Below are 22,472 nucleotides of genomic sequence, written 5' to 3'. Positions count from 1 at the left end.
GATCCATGGAGGTGAAGGTTAATAACCCTAATAGCTCTTGTTTTAGCCTGCTGACAGCCAGCGGGTCTCTCCTGAGCAGTAAAACTCTAATCGCTCCCTGAGGGGTCCTTACTGCCTGTCTGCGTCCACTCTTTGTTTCTGTCTGATTGTAGCTTAACTCTGCAGGGGCTCCGTGCTGAGTTAGCTCAAGTCACCGAACCATATGGTCCGAGGCAGATCAATTTTTTCCTGCGGGAGAGGTTAATGGATAATACCTGCAATTCATCAGATATTCATACTGCTGTGGCGTTTGGGTCTTATACGGGCTCTGCAGTTACAGAATGCAGTCCCAGTGAGTGATTATTTTTGGGAAAATTGATTACGTGTCATGACATCAAAATGTTAAAAAAGTAGTTTGTTTAAGATAAGCTGGCTCTAGAAGCGATAAACTGGAAAATAAAATTCCACTTGCAGCCAACAAACGAGTAAAACATCAGAAGAATCAAACAGACCTGAGTAGGACCAGTTCATTTCTTCTGGGAGTTTCTCCAGGCCTTGGGCCGGCGGCTCCACCGCCAGAACTATTAAAAACAAGATAGAAATGTTATTGTAGCAGATATTTTTAGTCATTGGTTTGTATTATACTCAACTATGGAGTTTTGTACAGAACAAATAAAAATCAATCACCCACTGCTTTCCAATATTCATATTTTCTCTCATTTGCTGTCCAAGTTCAAGTTTGTTACAGCAGATTTGCATGGATAACCTTAAGAAAGAAATAGAATCTATATAACATTTCAATAAAAAAAACAACAAAAACATTTTTTTTCACACTGGTGATTCAACTGTGGCACAGTGGAAAGTGTAGTCAACTTGTAGTTTCAAAGATTTAAAGTTGTGGGTTCAATTCCAGCTTCCTACTTGCCATCTTAAAGTGGCCCGAGTTGCCAACCAATCTTTGTGTAAGGGTGTTTTTTTTAGTGACAAAAGTATTCACTCCCCTTGAATTTTTTCATTTTTTGTCACATTCTAGCCACAAACATTAATGTATTTGATTAGAATTTATTGTGAAAGAACAACACAAAGTGGAATACAAATGTGAAGTTGAAAGAAAAGATTTGTTTACAAATAAAAATCTGAAAATGAATCCTTTTGCAAGTCCCTGCTTGGATTTTTTTTTTTTTTAAATGATTTAAATCTATTTTGTAGCCACTAATTGATTAAAGTGAGTAGAATATATTAGGCATAACATGTAATAGGTGGGTGAACTGAACTAAAAGTTGCCATGCTGTATATCTGGTAAGCTTATTTATATGTATAGAGTTGAACATAAAAAAAAAAATCAGTTTGCAACATTTTAAATGGAACTGTAAAAAAGCAACAGACACACACTCACACACACACACACACACACACAAAGAAGGAGAAATACCAAAATGATTCATTTTCTTTTTGTTTGATCTTTCAAAGCGTAACTCTAAAAAAAAAAAAGAAGAGGAAAAACACAGAGAAGATGAAAGTGCAGCTCAGAGTCAGATTTAGGTCACAGTAACATCCCAACAACATGTGGCACAGACGCACTGTGAATAATCCTATAGTTACAGTATGTCCACCGCGCTGGGATGTAAACATCATAAATTACTGCACGGTGACATACTGTATGCCCCACTGCATTTACTTTTACAGTCCAGTCACGAGTCCTCTGTCACATCACTGAGGTTACTATGGAGCGGCTTGTAAAGTATTATTGGCCTTTGTGTACAGATTTCTCAAATTCAGCTTCAGCGCAGTCTCTATTTTCAGAGGAGCCATTTTTGTGTTTAAGCTACTTAACTCTGATCCATGAAGCACCAACAGAAAAAAGAAGAAATAAAAATCACCCATAGCTTGACAGACTGGGCTGTTTTCACAGTCAAACATAAGGACAAAATCTGCTCTATTCCTACAGTAAAATAAAATATAAAAAATAAATATACCACTTTTAACACCAAATTTTGTGTAGGTAGCACTAATATTGTTAGGCTCTTTGCTATAGAAACTCTACCTGATCAAAGAATGATTAGTCTCTTCTATCCATTTTTACTAAACACTGACTTTCATTTTGTTTCCATTTGGTAACAATATGAAGTGTCTTTTCATGATTTGTCGCATGAATAAACTTATTCCACTTATTTCAATTGTGAAATTGTGTTTTTCCTGCATTAGCAGAATATTGACAAAGTTTTGTGCACATCTCTATTGGAAACGCAGCTGCAGATCCAGTTTTTGCTCAAACATTTTGTGGGCAAAAAGATGCTGCCTTACAAACCATCTACTCAGAGGAAGAGGAGAGGAAGGGAAGAACAGAAAAAAAGGAATAAGGTTAAGATATTTTTAATCATTGGTTTGTATTATACTCAACTATGGAGTTTTCCAAACACTTAATCATCAGTGTAAAAAAAATGTTTTTGTTGTTTTTTTATTTAAATGTTATATAGATTCTATTCCTTTCTTAAGGTTATTCATGCAAATCTGCTGTAACAAACTTGAACTTGGACATCAAATGACAGAAATGTGAATATTGGAAAGCAGTGGGTGATTGCACAAATAAAAAAAACATTCTAAGATGAAAGCAGGGGGTTCTGTGTTTTACAGCGAGCAGAGGAAAGTGAAGGGCCTTTATTGGTGCAGGTTGGACATGCATGAAGCCCAATGCCGAATCACTACATGATTTCACCCATCTACACTGCACCTGCTTTCCAACACTTTTCAGGTCTTGATATCAAAAGGTTTACAAGAGAGAATTTTCTGTAGACAGAGTCACCATCAGAAAAAAGTCAAAATCTTCAGTTTTCCAAAATCACTCTTCCTATGAACTTGATGTATAGCTGCAGTTCCATTACAAATGTGAGCAATTTATTTTCTAAATATCAAATTGTGCAATGTACAATCAATGAAAACACAACTTATGTTGCATTGAAATGTATTGCAGGTAAACATAACAAATGCTAATATGTCTCTTCAGAATTCCTTAGACACAGTCCAGAAGGTTGAACTATATCAGTCCAGGATGGCCGATGTTTGTTCCTTTTGCTTACAAATGTGTATAGATGGAGATTTTACTCCTGCAATTTTTTAAAATGCACTGTACAAAGATCACCATTTGCAACAGATTGTTGCAAATGCAGTCCTTCTTAGCTTACCTTAGCTTAGCAGGATGTTTTTCGGTAATGGAAATCTTACAAAGTTACTGAAGTTGAAGCAGGACAGTTTACTCAAGGTCAAAAGTAAAAATGAGTCTTGGATTGGATGGATAAACCTACAAGGTTTAACCATCTAATCCTTGAGGCTGAATGCTAGTAGCTTTAAGTATTCCATTCATGCTTGAAGGCTAGAGGGCTTAAACCCCAGGAAGAAAAATGTCTGTGCTAACCAGATTTTTTTTTCTTCTTTTGCAGAACTAGAAAAAAACTTCTCCAAGATTCTCAAGACGGTGAAAGTCATGAGTCCTTACTGGGAGTTCTGGGTGTTCCCTCTGGTGTCCTCCTGGGATGTGCCTAGAAACTTCCAAAGGAAGGCCTTCATCAGGCATCTCAACCGACTACTGTTAAGCAAGGTATATGTTTTCTATGAACCCAAAGCAGAGAAACATAATAATTTGATTCTTTACTACAAGTTATGTAAGTTTTGCAAATCATCCAGTCTATTGCACCCCCACCAGAAACCCTATGGAGGAAGTTCTTCATATCCAGGATCTTGTTCTTTGGGTCACAATCTACGTTTCTTGACCATAGAGGAAAGTTGGAATTAAAGACCAACTATTACATGGAGAGATTCCCTCTTTGATTCAGCTGTTTCTCCATCACAACAGACCACAGTATCACTGGTCTTACCCTTGACAACATCCTTCTCCTGCTCTTTCCTACCCACAGTCACTCATGAACAGGACGAGGTATTAAATTCCTGAGGCAATGACGGATCCCAACCAGCAAGAGGCAATCTATGTTTTTCTGCTGTCCTCAGACTTGGAAAATCTGATTCTCATTGCAGCGACAATAAAAAATGAAGAGTTCAAATGAAGAAATCTAAAGAAAATGAATAAATCTGTGCAAGCAGAAGCACTGAAACTCACATAAGAACACAGAGAAACCATTCGCTTGCTTCAAAGTTAACCTCAAACAAGACTTTTCATAAATCTTACCCAATCCAGGCATGGCTATGATTATAGACAAGGGTAGTAAAACCATTGAATTCTGACATTGGACAGAGGGGGATCATAATTTAGTCCAGATTCCAGACCAGAATAATAAATATTTCCGTTCCAAAGGTCATCATTCTGACCAGAAATTAGAGTTAGCATGGAAGTCAAAATGGTCACTTTGGGAATTGCCTCAATGGAAAAAGGTATGTGCGCCATGCTTGTCAGCAACCTTTACTTCCTGTTTATTACAGCCATGACGAAATCATGCTTTGCATAACCTGGTTGATTCACTCTGAATCAGTAGATGGAAACACGCCTTGTTTTCCTTTTGTTTTTTCTTTTTTTGTGACATTTTAAAAGTTGGCGTAGAATTTGTGTGACAGTTGGATGGAAACATAGCTATTGTAGCGTAGCGTTGTCCTTCCTCACCCTGTTACTCCACACTTCCAGTCAACAGGCTGATTAACGTCTGCTCCATTTTTACCATCAACCACAAATATGTCAGAGTTATTTCTACTACCGAGTTACCTAAGCAAATGTTCCTAATAAACTAATGAACCAACCAGTATTAGCTTGTTGTACTCTGTTATGCTACATAATAGCATAGCATAAAAGAGATACAATTCCTTGCAATCTAAATGTTTTCTTGAATAGTATTTCAATTGTTTTTATAAATTAGATAATGGTATAGATGGTTGTGTTGCTACCATGAAGCTGCTGTTCATACACTCCTCTCTCACTGACCCATGCTAAGTACAGAAGCACCATTTTTGTCTGAAGAACTTTGGACTGGAAGCCAAATTGAACCATCAAAACCTCTCGTTGCTTCCCCGTCTTCAGAAACATGGCATCAATCTAACCAACTGTCATCACATAATAAATAGCACTCTTTTTTTTTCTTTTCTTAGATCGTAACATATAAAAATAACTACAGTGAAATCTCTTGAGTGAAAGTAACCCTACGCAGCAGCTGCAGTCAGTGACAAACACACAACATCCGCCTCACATAAAACGTGACACCTGTTGGCCGCCAAACCACTAACACACACTCCCACAGGCGGATGCCTTCAGAGGCCAGACGATAACTTATATAGCCTTCAGCTGTGTGTGGAGTGTCAGCTGGGTAAATTACCACACTTGACCTCTCTCACACTTAGCGTTTCTCTGGATTTATCCCGCTGCGTCTGCTTAAGCAGAGAACGTTCTGACTGTGCTGTTGACATGATGTGCTTCAGGCGCTTATTTCTGTTCACTTTAGTGATTATGGCAAACAGTTAGACCAACAACTCAGTGTTCCAGAAAATTATGTTGCAAGAGACTGATAAAAAAAAAATAATAAATACACTGAAATATTTATGTTATGGCCTACGCAATCACGGGAAAGACTGCTAACTTAACAGTTTTCTAGCAGAGAGTCACTTCAGCCTCCGCAGGGAAAATAAGCCTAAAAAAAGTAAGTGCTGACAAAGCAGGTTAAATAGTTAAATACATAGAGCTGTATCTAAGTATAAGACTGGAAAGTTGAGTGGAAGGAAAAAGTGTGACAAAAAATGCACACAAGCATCAGGGATGATCACAGTCTTAATAGGATTGTGAAGAAAAAGAAACATTCAAGAGATGAAATTGGACTAGATTCAGTATTTTCTTTATATAATTCATTTTTGGTTGGTGCTGGTGGACTTTTTCTTTTTTCCTGACTGTAAGTAAACAAGGAAGGGTGCAGGTAGAAGGTACCAAGGTCAGGAGTCAAACCAAGGACAATGAGGATTACTGAAACAAGCAGGGATGCAACTATTGATTATTTAATTATCAATTATTCTAAAGATTAATCAATTAAATGCAGAAATAAATGGCACATTCTGCAAAGTTTCTTATTGAGCAGTTAAAGCTTTTCACACAATATTAGAAACACATCAAAAGATACAAATAATCACATTCCTGTTCAAATACAAAAACAAACATTTTATGGCCAAAAATGCATAAACATAACAGTCGTTTTGTGTAGCAAAAAGATGCATCTGCAGCTAAAAAATACTTCTAACATCAATGTGTGAGAAGCTCAGCCATTGTGTTTAACATCCATACAGTGTAGAAAACGGTGCTTAGTATGAGTTTTTTTTTATTTACTGAATTTGAACCAAGTTAAGCTAAAACTGGCACTTGAGTTCTGGGTTAAACAGATCATCAGACAAAGAAGATTGTTTATCTTAAACCCAAAATGTACAGTTTTGTACAGTTTTGGTTTGATTGTCTGACCATCATGTTCTTTCAGCAGACGGCCTTTGTTGAGTCTATATACTCCAGTTAGCGATCAATCAGTAACTAATTTAGCTAATAATTTTTTCAATAATCGATTAATCATGATTAATTGATTGATGCTCTCTGGATTCGGTGTTTCAATGGCCACCACACGTCACAAGAGATAGTCGGGGGTATGAACAGATATAAACACTTGAAATCTGTTTCACTCTGTGATAAATCTCAATGAGTTTCACTTTAGATCAATTACTTCGTAAATGAACTTTTAAAATTTTAATGGATTGGGAAGCTCCAGCATGCTGAACAACAGCAAAATTGGAGAGTAGTAGGAAAAAGTAGCAGAGTGAGGAAAAGTGGTCATTATGTCTCATAGTGGTATAACAACAGAGATAACCAAAGCCAGTCTAACTATAAGCTTTATGAAGGAACATCTTTAGCTTAGTCCAGAAAGCAGCAGCATTCAGCTTCTATGCACTTCTAATCTGGAACAAACTTCCAGAAAACTGCAAATCAGCCGAAACTCTGAGCTCCTTTAAATCATGTCTGTTTAGAGTTGATTTTTAACCATAATAAAAGGAACATTGACAAGATTTGTGATGATTTTAATGATGACACTAAACAAAATAATTTATTGGTTTTCACAGCTGTTGACTACATTATGTGTTTATGTTTTCTTATGTTTTCACGATGTAAAGCAAATGTTACAACTATAGTTACCTAGAAATGTATTAGTAAATAGTTCTTATTTTCTCATTGTCTCAGTAGCACGACAAAACATTGTGCTAAAACTTTAAGTCCATTTTGTTCACCTCTACTTCCTCAAAGATTAACAGTAGTAATTCTAAGATATTTTTACACACCTAAGAAGAGAATAAATGGCTTTAAAAAATGGCAAATTTCAGCATTTGCCCATCTGGCCTGTTTCACCTTTTATCTAATTTTTACTGGCCTGCTGTAGCCTGTATTTTAATCAGGGCCTCGGTTTGATTAATGTACGACTTCAGGCACCCTGGTACAAACATCCTGCTGCATCTCAGATGATGGAGGGATGAAGAAAAGCTGAGAGCGACAGAGTTTCTCCGTCACTGAGATTAGGCTCCATGTTAAGTAGGAGGATTGTGTTTCTGGGTGCAGGACAAACCGAGCTTTGTGTCAGCGGCATTAACGCTGCAACACAAACCTTTATCAGGACAGACTTAAACTGGAAGCGGTGACTGTGTCGGGTGTGTGTGTGAGAGAGTGTGTGTCTTTATTAGTGCGTGTGAAGCACCTTGTTCTCCAGTAGTTTTAAAAAGCGGCGAAGGAAGACTTGCGAGAAAGTTTTATTGAGAGTTTTAAGGTTGACCAAGAAATAATGGGGACTTGTGTTGGAGGTGGTAATGTGGATGAACAGCTGACACACACACACACACACACACACACACACACACACACACACACACACTCACAGTGTCAAGTAACCCTCTACATATCCAACCAGATGAAGCATCACAAATTCCTTTGCAGTTATTTGGCTCCACTATATTCGCATAAAACTCTATTATTTAAGCCTCTGCTGAGCTGTAACCACACACAGGAACACTGGAGGACTGAAACGTGATAACTGGTCTGTTATCACATCTGATTGGAGTTTGAATGACTGCAATCAAAGGGTTAAATCGATGATGCGAGTCAAGAAATTTTCCAACAGGCAGAAGATGCAAGATTTACAATGTTCAAGACGTACATGTTAGGGCTGAAACGATTAATCGGATTAATTGATTACTGAAATAATCGTCAAGTAGTTTAGAAACAGATTAAGTGTTAACTGAGGTTTGCAGACAAAAAAACAAATTGGCCGTCTGCTCAAAAAACATGTCGAAAATATTTTAAAAAAAATCCCAGTTGTGAAATGGTTCCATAAAAGAAATGCAGTTAAAGTCACATAGGAATAAGTTTGTTCACCCAATAAGTCATTAAAAAACATGATCCTCCAACTATGGCTCTCCATATCCAACCACTTCCTGTCATCTTCTTTGTGGTTTGTTGCAGCAGCAACGTCCAGTTGTTGATCAAGTGACTCGTGTGACATGTAAAGAAGTCTTTCCATTGCAGTTTTGCAAAATAAATTTTGATATGGCCACACAAAAAATATCATGCCAAGCATTGAAATTTTATATTGAAAAACTAGTATTTTTTTCAAAATTGAAGTGTTTCCATTAAGCAAATGTATTTCCCAAAAGTCAAATTGTGCAGTTAGTGGAGAAACACAACTACAGATCTTACCCACCAATCTTACCTATTTCCACAACGGTCTGACAGATTACTGAACTTGCTAAGTTGGCTACGGTGGGTGACCATTGTTAAACTCACATATGCAGGTGTGATCTGCTTTGTCTGTCTGTCAGTCAAAAGGAGAGAATACCAACACCAGAAATTAGTATCAGACCAAAAAAATTACAATCAGTAGGTCAAGCTTTTTAAAGATTGGTGATCTGGTAGAAAACTGCAATTGGTACACAAATGAAATTAACGATACAGGCACAGAACCGCCCCCCTCCCCCAAAAGTGATAGGGATATTTTTACAGATTGTGGGAACACTTCCTGCTGTAAATATGATGTCACAGTGGTAGCACTGTGAGAGGACAGACAAGACGACAACATGGATACAAAGAGTTTAGTATCCTGAATGGGGCCGATGTTGAGCTTCAGACCTAGTTGTGGAACTAAATGTGTCAGAGGCCTCTTTTTGTTCACTGTAAATGTTTCAGCAAAGCTCTGCTGTTTCCCCCACAACTGCACTTCAGAAACCTCAGATCTAGGTGAAAGCCCGGAGTTGCAGAGAGGTTTTCACCACATTTTAGCCTGAAGCTTGCATGTCTCCAATGAGCTGTGAGTAGTACAGACCCTGCGGGGGGCTGACCTCAAATTTCTGCTTCTAGTTAAAGCTCGGGCGAATAGTAGGGGGTTGGGGGGAGTTGGTAAAATGAAGCTATGAATAACTGCTGAACGGATACACACGTTCAGAATCACACTGAGGGACTCGCAGCGAGACGAGCAGGCGAGTTTGTGTCCGTTTGATGTGTGCGGTTAATGTTTCAGCCCCGCTCCCGCTTTCTGATTGGTGGCAAGTTGTCGGTGCGTGGACGCGCCGCAGATAGGTTTATCCACAGAGAATTTGTGATGGCACACGTCCAGCCAAGTTGTGTGTGTGTGTGTGTGTGTGTGTGTGTGTGTGTGTGTGTGTGTGTGTGTGCGTGTGTGTGTGTGTGTGTGTGTGTGTGTGTGTGTGTGTGTGTGTGTGTGTGTGAGTGAGAGGCTCACTAATCTGCATGCCTAGTTAGGGCAGTAAGATGCTACATTTCCATCTGCTTGGCACAAATTGAGAAAATACTGTGTGTGTGTGTGTGTGTGTGTGTGCGCGTGTGTGTGTGTGTGTGTGTGTGTGTGGGGGTGTGTGTGTGTGTGTGTGTGTGTGTGTGTGCGATTAGTAATCTGCTAGCCGTTCAGTGAAGCGGGGATGCCAGCTAATACCCAAGCTCCTGGTTTAAAAAAAAAAATAAAGATCTTTTTGAAGATTTCCTCGGATTTAAATGGAAAGGTCCATCTTTAACCAGGAGATCTTAAGGTCAGCTGTAGAAGAAGAAAAAGCAGGATGTGAAAAGAACATCCATGCCTCTTTATAAAAAGATACACAGTTCAGTCACCAAGTGTTTGTCAGCCTTACAAATTTGCGGCTTTTATTTCTACCCAAAGTGTTTCGGATCAACAAAGACATTATTTTGTGATCTTGTAATCTACTTCGTGTTGTCAGACAGGTTCTATTTCAGTGGGAATTTTGAGTTTACAGGTTTAAAAACCATCTTAAAAAAAGAAAACAGGGGCTGGAACAATGAATCAGATTAATCATTATTGAAATAATAGTCAACTAAGTTAGTAATTGATTGTTACATAAATAAAAATACAAAAAAAGCCATTAGCTGTATATACAATACTGTATATAGATTTATATACATTTTGGAATCAAGATAAAAACCTTACATGCCTTTGTCTGTAAGTATGTTTTACCCAAACTCAAGTAGCACAGTTTTATCTTCACCTGTTTCCAATCCACTAAAGGAATGCTTTGTCATTTCATTCTAGGAACTAAAATATTTATTTTCTTATTCAAAAGGGAACAGAATCATTTATTTATTTGCATCTTTTAATGTATTTTTAATATTGTACGAAAAAGGCTAAAGCGGTTAAATTAAAAGTGTATAATGTGAATTTTTTTTTTTTATCCAACTGCCAGAATAATTTATTACTAAACTAATCATTAGTTGCAGCCCTAAAAAGGACACGTTGTGTTTACTCCGATTGTGTTTGTTTGATATTAAAATTTGACAGTTTGAGAAAGTGTGAAAAGTATAAACAGGAAATCTATGAGAGGGCCCTTCTACAGCATCAGCTTAACATGCTGTCCATTAGATGTGTTTCCATGACAACTCGCAGTATCAAGAAAACAGAAACAGCTCCCCCCTCAACCCCCCCTCCCTCGCCGCACAATGGCGTGTAGAAACCTCAGACTTCCTGTCAGCTTCTTACTCCGACTCTTTCCATCACCATGGATACAGAACCATCCCCATCCCGTCGCTGTTTTCCACCTCGGGTCATGCCCTCCGTTTCTCACTATTATGGACGCACACAGACACGCACACCCTGGGACAATGAGACAAAGACACATGTATGCACTCACAGGCCTGAGTCTGAGTCTGAAGGAGGCGGGGTCAGCTTCAGAGGGGGTGTTGATCAAGATTCTGACCACTCTCTGGTCACACTCGCAGCCCGTTAATGAACTTTCCCAGAAGGAGAAGAAGGTTTATGCTGCGCCAACATGCTGACTTCTGCTCTGTTCCTCTGAGCTCCCTCCATGACCAGAACACAGAAAATCTTCCTCCATCAAACCAAACTGGTTCTGCCTGCTGCTAAATCTCAGTGTTGCTGTAAATGATTATTTTGGGGTCGTTTTTCCCTCTTTCTGCAGGTGTAGAAGCAGACTTCCAGGGTGCTGACTCATATTTCCTTGTACTTCTAAGTTTTTTCTCTCTACTCTTAAACCCTTCTCCCTTTTTCCCCTTATTACTTTACCACCAACTTTTCTATTACATTTGCTGTAAACCCAAAGCAATTTCTACTAAAGCTTTGTATCAAGTGGAGGATCATGAGGCTTAATGTTTCGCTTGTAAAAATAAATCTGTTGGGCCTCACCTTGACACTCAGACAACAATTATCAATGTCACACTGCTGGACAAGACATGTTTAAATATTTTTTTAAAAATAGGACAACTGTGAAATATCCTCGAGCAATCAACATAAAGTCCAACTTATTCATTTCATAAAGCCTGTCTGGCATAAATTCTGCCGTTTATTCCCTTCAGCCAGAGTCCACAGCCGGTCACAGGTTGGCCATCTGTGAAAAGTACAAAAATTGGAAGCTGGGGGGACTGTGCTTACCGCAAGTGTGACAAATGCTCAACAGCTGTGCCAAAAATAAACCCCACAAAGCCAACAATGTGCAGAAGGGAAACAATACAGACAGTTGCTTCGGGGTCAAACTCTGTGAGAAGAACAGATACCCTCAACGCAGTTGAGAGACCAAAATGACAAAAGTGTAGCACCATGAAGTCTGAATGCATGGACATGAGATGTTACTTATGTAATTGTTGGCATCAATTATAAATCGTCACGGCAATGGTTTGGATAGATTATAAATGTAGGAAAGACGTCTTTATGTTGATTATAGAATAGGTATACAAAGGAGTTCAGGGCAAAAAAAATCTAAATTCTCAGCCAAAGCATCAGCTTATCACCACCATGCTGGACACTATGAGATGCGTGTGCTGCATTTGGTTTTCAGAAAACATGCCACTGTGCATTATGGGCAAATATCTTTTCATTGGTTTCCTCTGTCCAAAGAACATGGTTCCAGAAATCTTGTGGCTCATTCAAACAAAACTTTAATAATCTAACTGGTGCTGCCATTTTGTTTTTATAGAACCCCTCCAAACTACCACGCTTATTCAGAAGCTTATTAATTATACTATTATGCTAACTGCCGGTCGAGATCATTTACCATTCTGCCCTCATGTGAATAATCCTACAATTACAGCTGGGTGCCCACTCTTACAATGACTCAACAGGAAAGAGGAAAGTCCACAAGAGTGAAGAGTGAGTGAAAAGTCTTATGGGTTTTACTGTTGATGAAAACATAAAAAAGAAAATTCAACATCTGAATATGACACCGAAATAAACAATGTTGGCAAAACCCAAAAAATCCACGTTTATTTACAGAAATTACAACATATTTCTGTTGCTAGGCGAAGGATTGGCATCTCAGTTGGCCACATCATTGCCATGCCACAAAAGGAGCCTGGGAACCTCTTCCAGCACTCAGCAACCAAGAGTTGGGTAAACCCTGAACAGGTTGCCAGCAAGCACACACACACTAGACAGGCAACCATTCACACACACACTCTTACCTGAATGCAGTCCAACCAACCTAACATGCAGGATTAGGGGCTGTGGCACAAATCCAGAGCAGCAAGCAGAAAAGCAACAGCTGAGACTTTAAGCTAGCAGAACTGCGGCGGTGATTCAACACTGATACCTAAAATTCAATTGTGCAACTTTGAATCTGAAAGTGAGCTCCAACATGCAGCCAGAGCTACAACAAACAGCACACTCGCATATCAGGACCACAACGAGACATTTTTAGTAGAGATGCGCCGATCCGATATTAATATCTGTATTGGTTCCGATATTGAAAAGAATTCTAGATCAGGTATCGTTGACAATGTGCCAGATCCATATGAGCAGATCTATTCAGGCTAATTCTATGCTTTGTGCTCTGAGCAACATCATGATTTATTATAAATGACTTTACATTATATTTAGAATTCCTCATTTCTGAACCAGTTGAAAGGTTTGTTGCAATTTATTTTTACATGTTCGACCAAGGTAGTCAACCTATTGTTTTTGTCAGTTTCAGCTTATTATTTATTTTACATTGACTTTTGTACTCCTAATTTCACTGAATGAACAAACTGAAGTTGTATTATTTCAAGTTTCACCAAGCTTGTGAAGGTGTTGGTGTACTTAAGTGTGCTGTGCTGGTGCAGTTATCAAATAAATATCTATAGATCGGTACATTTATGTCTGTGTTTAAAAAAAAATAAACGTTTTAAGTCAATTCAACCATTTTTCTGTATCAGTTTGGCAGAAGATCAGCTGAGACTAAACCTAAGATATCAGTTTCTGTATCGCAAGAGAAAAAGTAGATCGATGCATCCCTAACTTTTAGCAATATATTTTGTAAAGCTGATATGTGCTTTCTACTTTACAATTATGTCCTACTTTGTGTTTTTCTGTCACACGAAATCTTGATAACACACAAAGTGGAAAAGTTCAGTCTGACCCAACAATTAAACTGCAGTGTTAAGTTCAAAGTTCACTAACAGTAGTAGAGCTGTTGAAAGAGTCTTTGAGCATTGGAGGACAATGATGGTATTCTTTAGAAATCCTGGATTTTGACGTATGCACTGAAGTCTCCGCTGATCATCATCTGGGTAGATTAAAAGGTAGTGAAGTTGTCTCAATCCTTGGTGCCAAAGGGAAGAAAAAAACACAACAGTAGCTTTTTTATGTGAGCACAGTCAGACACAGACAGCCATTGTCAGCTAATGGAACTTCAGACAGACTTCCTCATCTGGGGAGAGAGCTGGCATTTGATGATTGAACATCGGAGAGCTGGTCTTAGCGACTTAGTTTCACTCTTCTGCTCCTTTTCACCTTTTGTTCTCTGGTATCCTGCCATCATTCTTTTCTACTGAAAACTTTCTGCTCCCCATGCCTAGCTGCTTCCTTTATGTAAATGTTAAAAGTATTTGGTTTCTTTGTTAATCCCTCGTCTCAGTGTACAACGGAGTTGTTTCGCTAGTTATTCAAACTAAATGAAATTCTTATTGGAACTGCCACAAAACTGATGCTATTTGATTATAAAAACTTTATTGTAGTTACTATAAGTAGAGGTGTAGTCAGTTTTTATATTGGCCATATGGGCAGTTGCCCATGGTAGCAATAGAAGCAAACAGCAAATTTTAAAAATGTTTGATAATGTGATGAGTTGGCAACCTGGTTGCTGGTGAGAATCAGGATACCAAAAGTTAATGTCAGACTCAACTCTAAATGAAAATCAGTTTCCCTATCTTTTCAGTGGGTTGAATTCCCTGTCGCATTATTCATATAAGAAGCACCACATCCAATATTAAGCACAAAAAAATCTTTATAAAAAATATGTTGTTCTTAGGAAATTTAATTTTAAATTAGAGATCATCAAAAGCAGTCTAGACTCAAACAAAAACAATTCTGTGAACTGGTGCTTTAAGTCCTGAAGGAAATGCTAACGTTGGCATTGTTAGTGGCTAGCAGTTTGTCCGTTGTATTCTTACAGTGCTGGTATTGCTTTGTTTTTCATCAAGCAGTCCCAGTTGTTGCATCAGATGAGCCCAGAGTTTGGATCCGTTCTTTTGCATTGGGTGGAGTTAACCGTAAAATATATAGATATTTTATATTTATTAAGTAGAGCAAAGATTTCTCAAACCAGTAGTACATCACCAATATTTCAGTCCCAGTTTGAGAAGTCTGCATACTTCTTTAATTATGAAAAAAGTACTTGCTCACTCATCCAAAATATTGGAATCAGGCGTTCCAATCACTTCCATGGCCACAGGTATATAAAATTAAGCACCTAGGCATTCAGTCTGTTTTTACAAACATTTGTGATATATTGTATAGTGTATAAATTGTTGTTTATTTAATTGGATTTTTTTTATTATCACAATAGTACAAAAAAAAAAACGAGATAAAATTCTAAGTCCATATTTCCATTTTGAGGTATATTTAGGAAATGTGATAGTGTCACTATATAGAAACAAACATTTTTTGTATGCACCTGTAAAAGCCAGGAGTTTGTATAAAACTGGTATTCAGATCCTTGTATACATTCACCAACATTTTCTGGGTGAATAAGTGGATCCTGGCAGTGTTTCAGTTACTCACAACAACCACCCAGTTGCCTGAAGCAAAGCATTATTTATACATTAGGTTTACCTGATGAAAACCTGCAGATAAAAAGCAACAATATGGCCGTGTTTGAGGCAAAGGAGGAAATGCTGCATAGTGTGAGTCGTTATCCAGTGTTGCTGGTTAAAAGGTTTGATTTATAGTGGAGGTTAATGCAGGATTAACCTTTCAGCAGATTAAAAGCTGAAAATATGACACTGATTTAATATTTTAAAATGAAAACCGTGTTAGAATGATTGAATTCTGAGATGCATTCCCTAAAACTTTATCTATTCCTGACAACATTCATATGTTTAGATCTTATATTCATTGTAAAGACAGGTAAAATGTCCGGCTTTGATTCTGGGCAGCTCTTTTTACAGCAGGTGACTGACTGGTTCATATTGTGTAAGAATGTGAAAATCTGTAAATATGATGTTCGACTTGATAATCATATTTGAAATTAGTCTTTTAAAAAGGATATTGTGATTTTTTTTTTTAACCATGCTGGGAAACGTACCTATAATATAACGTAAGAGAGATCAATTTAATAATTACCATAAATTACATTTCTTAACCTGGTGTTTACTTTTCAGGCACTTTGTAATGAAAACTTTAGTTTTAACACATTTATTCCCAACATTTATCTTTAAAGTCTTGATTAAGGTATGATTATCTGAGTATTTTTAAAAAATCCAAACATCTATTTTACATTTTTCTATTGGTATCTGATATTTAATTTAAAAAATGTGAACTAAGAAACTTTAACTATAGTTTTTGTTAGTTGTGTAGCTAAAACTAACAACTGTGTTTCCATTGACCATTGCTCAATTGAACAAATTGGAATTACAAATAAATATGTTTAATGTAAAAACAGCAATTGCGAAAAACTCACATTTTTCGTTAAAACGTTTTTGCGCTAGGTTGAGGTAGTTTTTCAGCCATATCAAGATTTCTTTTTCGAAAAACTGCAAAGGAAATACTTCATTCGCATCACAAAAGTCACGCTAGTTTGCATGTAGCAGCATCGCAACACAAGGAGTCTCACAGCTGTTAGCCAAATGTTTCATGCAAGTGTTTACATACGTTGCCGCCATAATTTTTAATGACCTAGTCCTTGTACTATTTTGCCCCATCCCACAGTCTTAGCGTGATGCCTACAGGACAAGCGCGGCGGATGTCACGGTCAGACAATATGAAAGCAAAAGGGTTGTCCTGTCAGACTGTCAGTTCCTGAAACCTGAATAAAAAAACTTTTGTAAAAGCGCACAGGCTAAAAAGCTCCCAATAGACCCCGCCTCTTAAAACTGTGGGAGGATTAAACTCTGGGCCCTATCCAGGACATATGAAAAGAACCTTCATTGCCATTTAAACAACTATTTTTCTCCTTTGTCACACTTTTCTGACTTTGCTAAAAGAATCTACCATTACAGTACCGAGATCAGTGTTTCACAGAGTCCACTTCACTGTCCAGGCGCCTCAGCATAAAGATCAAGACATCTTCATGGCACAGAACAGCTTTAAAATAGCTGTGACCGTCTGCTAAAATAGCCATGACCGTATGCCGCTAAAGTTAGACCAGACCGCAGCTAAATGGATTAAAGAATGAGAGCACTTATGAATATAATGCTTCAGATGGCGAGGCCAGATGAAAAAGTGACAGTGAGAAAAGCGAGAAAGTGAGGAGAAAAGAAGATAAAATATCAAAGAAGAAAGCAGGCAATCAATTATTCAGAGTAACATCTGTGTTTTTTAGCAATCCTCACTCTGTGGTAACCATCCCACTGGATTCACTGTTCATCTTCAATGTATGTAATAGAGTGCTGTTTGAACACAGACGTTTCTATGTAGTGCAAATCGTTAAATCTTTCTGACACTCAGAAGAGTTTCGATGTAGCCAAGTTTAGAATAAAACTTTCTGCATTCCTGCGTCTTCCTCTTCAAAGCCAACATTAAGGCGGCTTTAGGAAAACTATCTGAATCAATCATGTTGGGATGATTTGTTATCGCTTTGAAGTTAGGTAGGTTGTGTAAAATAAGCCCCAAACTTGAGTTTCATTCCCCAGCAGGAGACATTCCTACTCAGCAGAAAGCATTTCAACAACTAGCATATATCCTCAGGTAGCACCTCACCTGGGTGGAGTATTCATTCAAGACGGGATGTGAAAAGCAATACAAATGCAGAGATTTGCAACTACGAACTGGGAATGACAGTCAAGAATGGGGAGCAACGATATAGATCATAGAAAATGGAACAATTCTTCTCAGCACACTTTAATTTGCTGGAAGATCACCTTCTATATTCACTTCCCTCTAACATCTTGTGAAGGTTCTATGCCTTTCTTAGGCCTAGTCCACATGTAGCGCAATATCTGGGTTTTATGCGTTTCTGCCTTTTATCCACTCAAAAGCTCAGTTTAGTAACACTTATTTATAAAAACTCAGACCAAAGTGGAGATTTGAGAATACATGTGGACATGAGAAATTACACTCTGCATCCAATATGCGTTAATATCCATATACTTGCTTTGACAAGACTCCCAATCGACATTGTCCACATTAAATCACATTAAAACAAATTCAGATTTGTGGATCTGATATGACAAAATGCATTAGAATAGCTCATGAGGGCATTTAAGAAGAACCGTAGAAGTAAACACCGACAGACATCCTAACCACTCTGACAAGTGAAATGCCATTTCATTCAAGTATAATTATAAAGTGGTTGTAAGGCAACCTTCCAGCTGGATGTGAACTCCCATACCCCTTGTGATTTGTATCTGACTGCAAGTTATGTCATCGCTCTTCCAATAAATTCATGGATTTACTCACACTGCTTTGCTATGGGGCCCCGGAAGCATGTGTCACTATTTTGTAGCCAATTAGTATTGCACCATCCGGCATCCCGTTATGTCGACCGGACGAGCCCCCTCTGGATCGAGTGCTCGGCCAGATGGCATCCCACCAGCAGAACATATGATTGCTCATGTCACATTGAACCTGACATAATGTTTGGTGGCACTTTGCCCAGATTTCCCTCAGTGAAACGAAGAGGGCATCATTTATCTTGTAAGAACTGTCACCAGAGGGGTATTTATGAGTGTCTACTTTGCAAAAACTATGGCCACCAACATCATATGCTTGCAAGTTGCCAATGTGGTACTTGTCCAACAAGCTAATATCCAGTGTCCAATGTTGGCCCAAACACTAAAGCTACACTAATCAGAATATCTCTACACCCATCCGCTGGCTTTTATGGGCTTAGTATTTTAAAAAGAAACCTGGTGCCTTTTATTCACAACATAAAATTCAAAGGCTGTTAACACGACTGTGGAGCTCTTTAGTCTGAACATAATAAGGTTAGAATAACACACAACATCAAAGACCACTTCTGTCTGTAAGGCTAATTTCTCTACTGATAGATAAAGAGGACTTGTATGGACACTCAATATCAGTGAGCCACCCTTAAGGAGAATCCATTCTTACAACAGATTGAATTTCCTGGGCTTTTCTGGAACCACACCAATAACTTATGGGTTGAATTATCAGTGGTCATTTTTCTATCAACATTTTTGTGTATTGCATCTGAAAATAATAATTTCCCCAATTTTGCAAAAATGTTTTTACAGTCACTTGAGGTGGTTGTTGGATTTTCAGAAAAAGATTTAATGCACAATTGTCAACTACTTTTATCCTCCTTTGGGGTTTGTGAGTTGTGTTTACAACTCACAAACCCAAAACCTAATCAATCAATATAGCAGCATTTGGTTTTTACCATCCTAAAATTATGAGAATGAACTCATTTGTAGATTTTAGCCTATGGCAAGAAGCCCTAACTCTCCTGTTAGTCCTTTTTCTGCCTTTTGTCTTTTATTTAGAAGCTTCCACTTAGTATTCACACATATCTCAACTGGTGAGATTTAACACATGCAATTATGAGTAGAAAGCATCAAATGCAATCATATTGTGGGATAAATGGAAGGCTGGTGTCTGCCGTTAACATTAGAAGAAAGTACCACATAGACAACAACCATGCTGAGCTCAAGAAGATTAGCTTCAAATCTGAACGCAGCTGGATTCAAAGAACTCAGAACTCTGTTTTTTTTTATACTGAATATTTAAAGTAAAATCTTGCAGAAAAAAAGGAAAGCATGTCATGATTTCTCTCCCCTGCTGAACCGCACACTCAGATTGACGGGCATCATCTGCTAGAGCAACAGAGATCCGTGGTGTGTCGATGGAACCATGCTGAAGAGCATATGCCTCGGTGCGAGAGGCACATGCTGATTGGTGGAAACAAGGCCAGAGATGGCAGCCATAACATCACAGCAATTTATATGTATGTAGCAGAGTGTGAGAAGGAGGTTAGGCATGAAAATTTGTTCCTTTGGAGTCCAGGCTTACTGGAAGACAGGCGGTGTTTTCAGAAGTATTCATCGGGTTCACTTCGTTTCAGTAGAGAGAGAGCAAATAAGACATAGAGGAAAGCGATTAGAAGACAGTAAAATGAGGATGTGTGCGGTTGCAATGATGCATCTTTTAACTCATTCCATTTCTCTACATTGGCATATTTCTACCGTATGTTACAGTTCTTTTGGGTCTTGTTTCTATTGGTTTCCTCTGAGTAAAACATGATCACAGAAAATCACATCAAAGCCAGTTGAGGACATGAAAAAGCCTAATCTGGTCTTCCGAGGCAGAACGTCATACTCTTTATCTTCTGGCGCTCCTTAAAAGAAATGCCAAAATAAATCAAATAACCTTGTTAGGAGGGAGTTTTAAGTATGTTAGCGTCTTCACTTTGATTTCTCCCAGTTCTAATCAAACTGGGAGATGATGAAAAAACTTGAGAGAGTAAAGTGTTTCCAAGTTGATTTTAAATTCTGTGGGGAAAAAAGTTATAGAAAGATAAATATAGTTGAAGCAACAAACCAATCGGTGGTTAACCACAATCACTCAGCTTTTCACTTGAACAGTGACTGGACTATCAACATAAAGTGAGTCAGGTTTGCTATGATGTACGATCTAAAAATTACACACAGCAGATGCGTTCAACCAACCATATAACAGTACAAATTGGAATTATGAAAATAAATCCACTTGATGGAAAGATACCAATTGCAGAAAAAAAACTCATGTTTTTTGTTTTGTTTTTTTTTTAGAAAAAGTCTTTTCCACAAAATGACAAAGGAAACACTTTTTTAGCATCACGAGTCACATGATCAACAACTGGATGTTACTACCGATGGAAAAGACAAAGACAGCAGAAACTGGTTTTTTTTTTGTTTTTTACATTAGCAGAAATGCCTTGCAAATATATTGCAATCAAAAACCATGAACGTTGGATTGTTCACTGACAGTTTGCACTGTCAATTTTTTTTTCAGTGATACTTAAAAAGGTCGTCCCTGATTGGTCATTGAGCATATTGTTTGGTCTAACCACCAGAAGATTTAGGGATGCTATTTGGATAATTCAAACACAACTTCTTAATATTTTTGGAATATTTTCGGATGTTTTCTTATGCTTTCCACCGTCTCATGATAATCCCTAATAACTATATGAGAATCCTTAATCTTTTCTAATAATTTCTGTCGGTTTATTATAGTTTTGAGAGCATTGTCCACAAAAAATAACATTGTTTGTTGATTATTCCAGCAAGTTATTGTAGCAATATTGACAATAAAGATACAAGTGTGACTTCAAACCACTTTCATTACAAATGAATCACCATCATCATCAAAATTATTGCCGTCAGGCATATTATTGCCACCTTCAGAAGATGTAACCGGAACAGCAGCAGGTGTAAAGTATATTGTAAAATATGTAAATGTCAGCAGTCACAACAATACCCAACAAATTTGCAGCAGGTTTCTATATAGTTCAAAAATGTCCTGCCCTAGACATTCCACTCAAAGGTTCTCACAGACATTTAACTTGAGGTAATTTGTCCATTTTTTGTCTGAATAGAAATTAACCTGTATAACGTTGATTCCTCAGTGTTAACACCCACCTTGCCCCCTGTTACCAAAGTCTGAAACCAGTCCTCTCTTCAGACTTAACCATCAATAGTTCATACAGACACAAAGTATTCAGGTGGAACAAAAAGAGTCATTTGTTAGAAAGACCTTTTTATTTATTTTTAGATTTCTTTTTCAAACATAATATTTGCGGTAACCAAGATTACAGTCAGCATCTCAAGTCCTGCACATGGTCCCTCTGCAGAACATCACATTTTTTTCGTCATTCACAGTGTTCGTTCAGAAATACTGACCCCAGAGACTTTCATTTGCATGACAGACTGCAGAGGAAAAAAATATTTCAGCAGGAAATTAAAAAGAAAAACTATCCCTGCATAAATATAGCTGTTGCGCATTCTAATGAGGCTGAATTAAAATCCACAAAGCGACTCTTTACCGACGATTGCACAATCTGAAAAGTGCGCTGGATGTCCGTGGGAATTCATTAGACGCGCGCAGCTCAAAATGAAGCGCGTTCATATCGTCACATGTCAGTCAGAAGACATTTAAACCCTTCAATCCCCTCTTTTCTTTTCTCCACCGCAACAGTTCATTCTCTTACCTATGTGGCTGATTAGAAGCAGCTGGCAGATGCAAACATCGGTTCTCAGAGCTGTAGAGTCCATGGTGTCGATGAGCTCAACGTAAAAAGCCGGGAGGGAAAAAAATATTTTTCGGTTTTTTTTTTTTAATTATCGGATGTGCTAAGAGGTCACATCGTTGAGCCCGTCCTCTGTGTGTGGGACGGACTCGATACAGACTGGCTCAGCAAGGCTTGGTTCTGCTGGGTTGGTTTAAGGAGAGCGGGCTCGCGCGCCGCCAGGTTGGTTGGTTGGCTGGACGGTTGCGGACTCGCGCTCTTCACGTACATCGCATTAAAGAGACGGACAGCGCGCGCGCCGCCCACTGCCTTGAACGGAAATCAGTGAATCGCTCCTATAATGTGCGTCTGAT

At 38.2% G+C, this 22,472-nt stretch overlaps 1 protein-coding gene across 4 annotated transcripts in view; it reads right to left on the bottom strand.

Moving 5' to 3' along the window:
* ptprz1b (protein tyrosine phosphatase receptor type Z1b) overlaps positions 1–22,472 on the bottom strand; it is a 59,361-nt gene extending 36,889 nt beyond the window's left edge. For 3 of the 4 annotated variants that reach the window (XR_001424746.1, XM_015030567.1, XM_015030568.1), the window contains exons 1-2: positions 22,081–22,472; positions 492–560 (exon numbers count right to left, since the gene is read on the bottom strand). Coding sequence is in view for 3 of the 4 variants with exons in the window: in XM_015030567.1 (XP_014886053.1) it covers positions 492–560; positions 22,081–22,144 (133 nt within the window). In the remaining variant the exon portion in view is untranslated. The remainder of the gene's footprint in view (positions 1–491; positions 561–22,080) is intronic. The other variant, XM_015030569.1, reaches the window with a different exon arrangement.

This window comes from Poecilia latipinna, unplaced genomic scaffold (genome assembly GCF_001443285.1).
Source record: "Poecilia latipinna isolate Pla-1442-1.1 unplaced genomic scaffold, P_latipinna-1.0 Scaffold186, whole genome shotgun sequence".
NCBI lineage: Eukaryota > Metazoa > Chordata > Actinopteri > Cyprinodontiformes > Poeciliidae > Poecilia > Poecilia latipinna.
The sequence above is the reverse complement of the archived record's forward strand: the minus strand, read 5'-3'. Positions and strand labels throughout refer to the sequence as shown.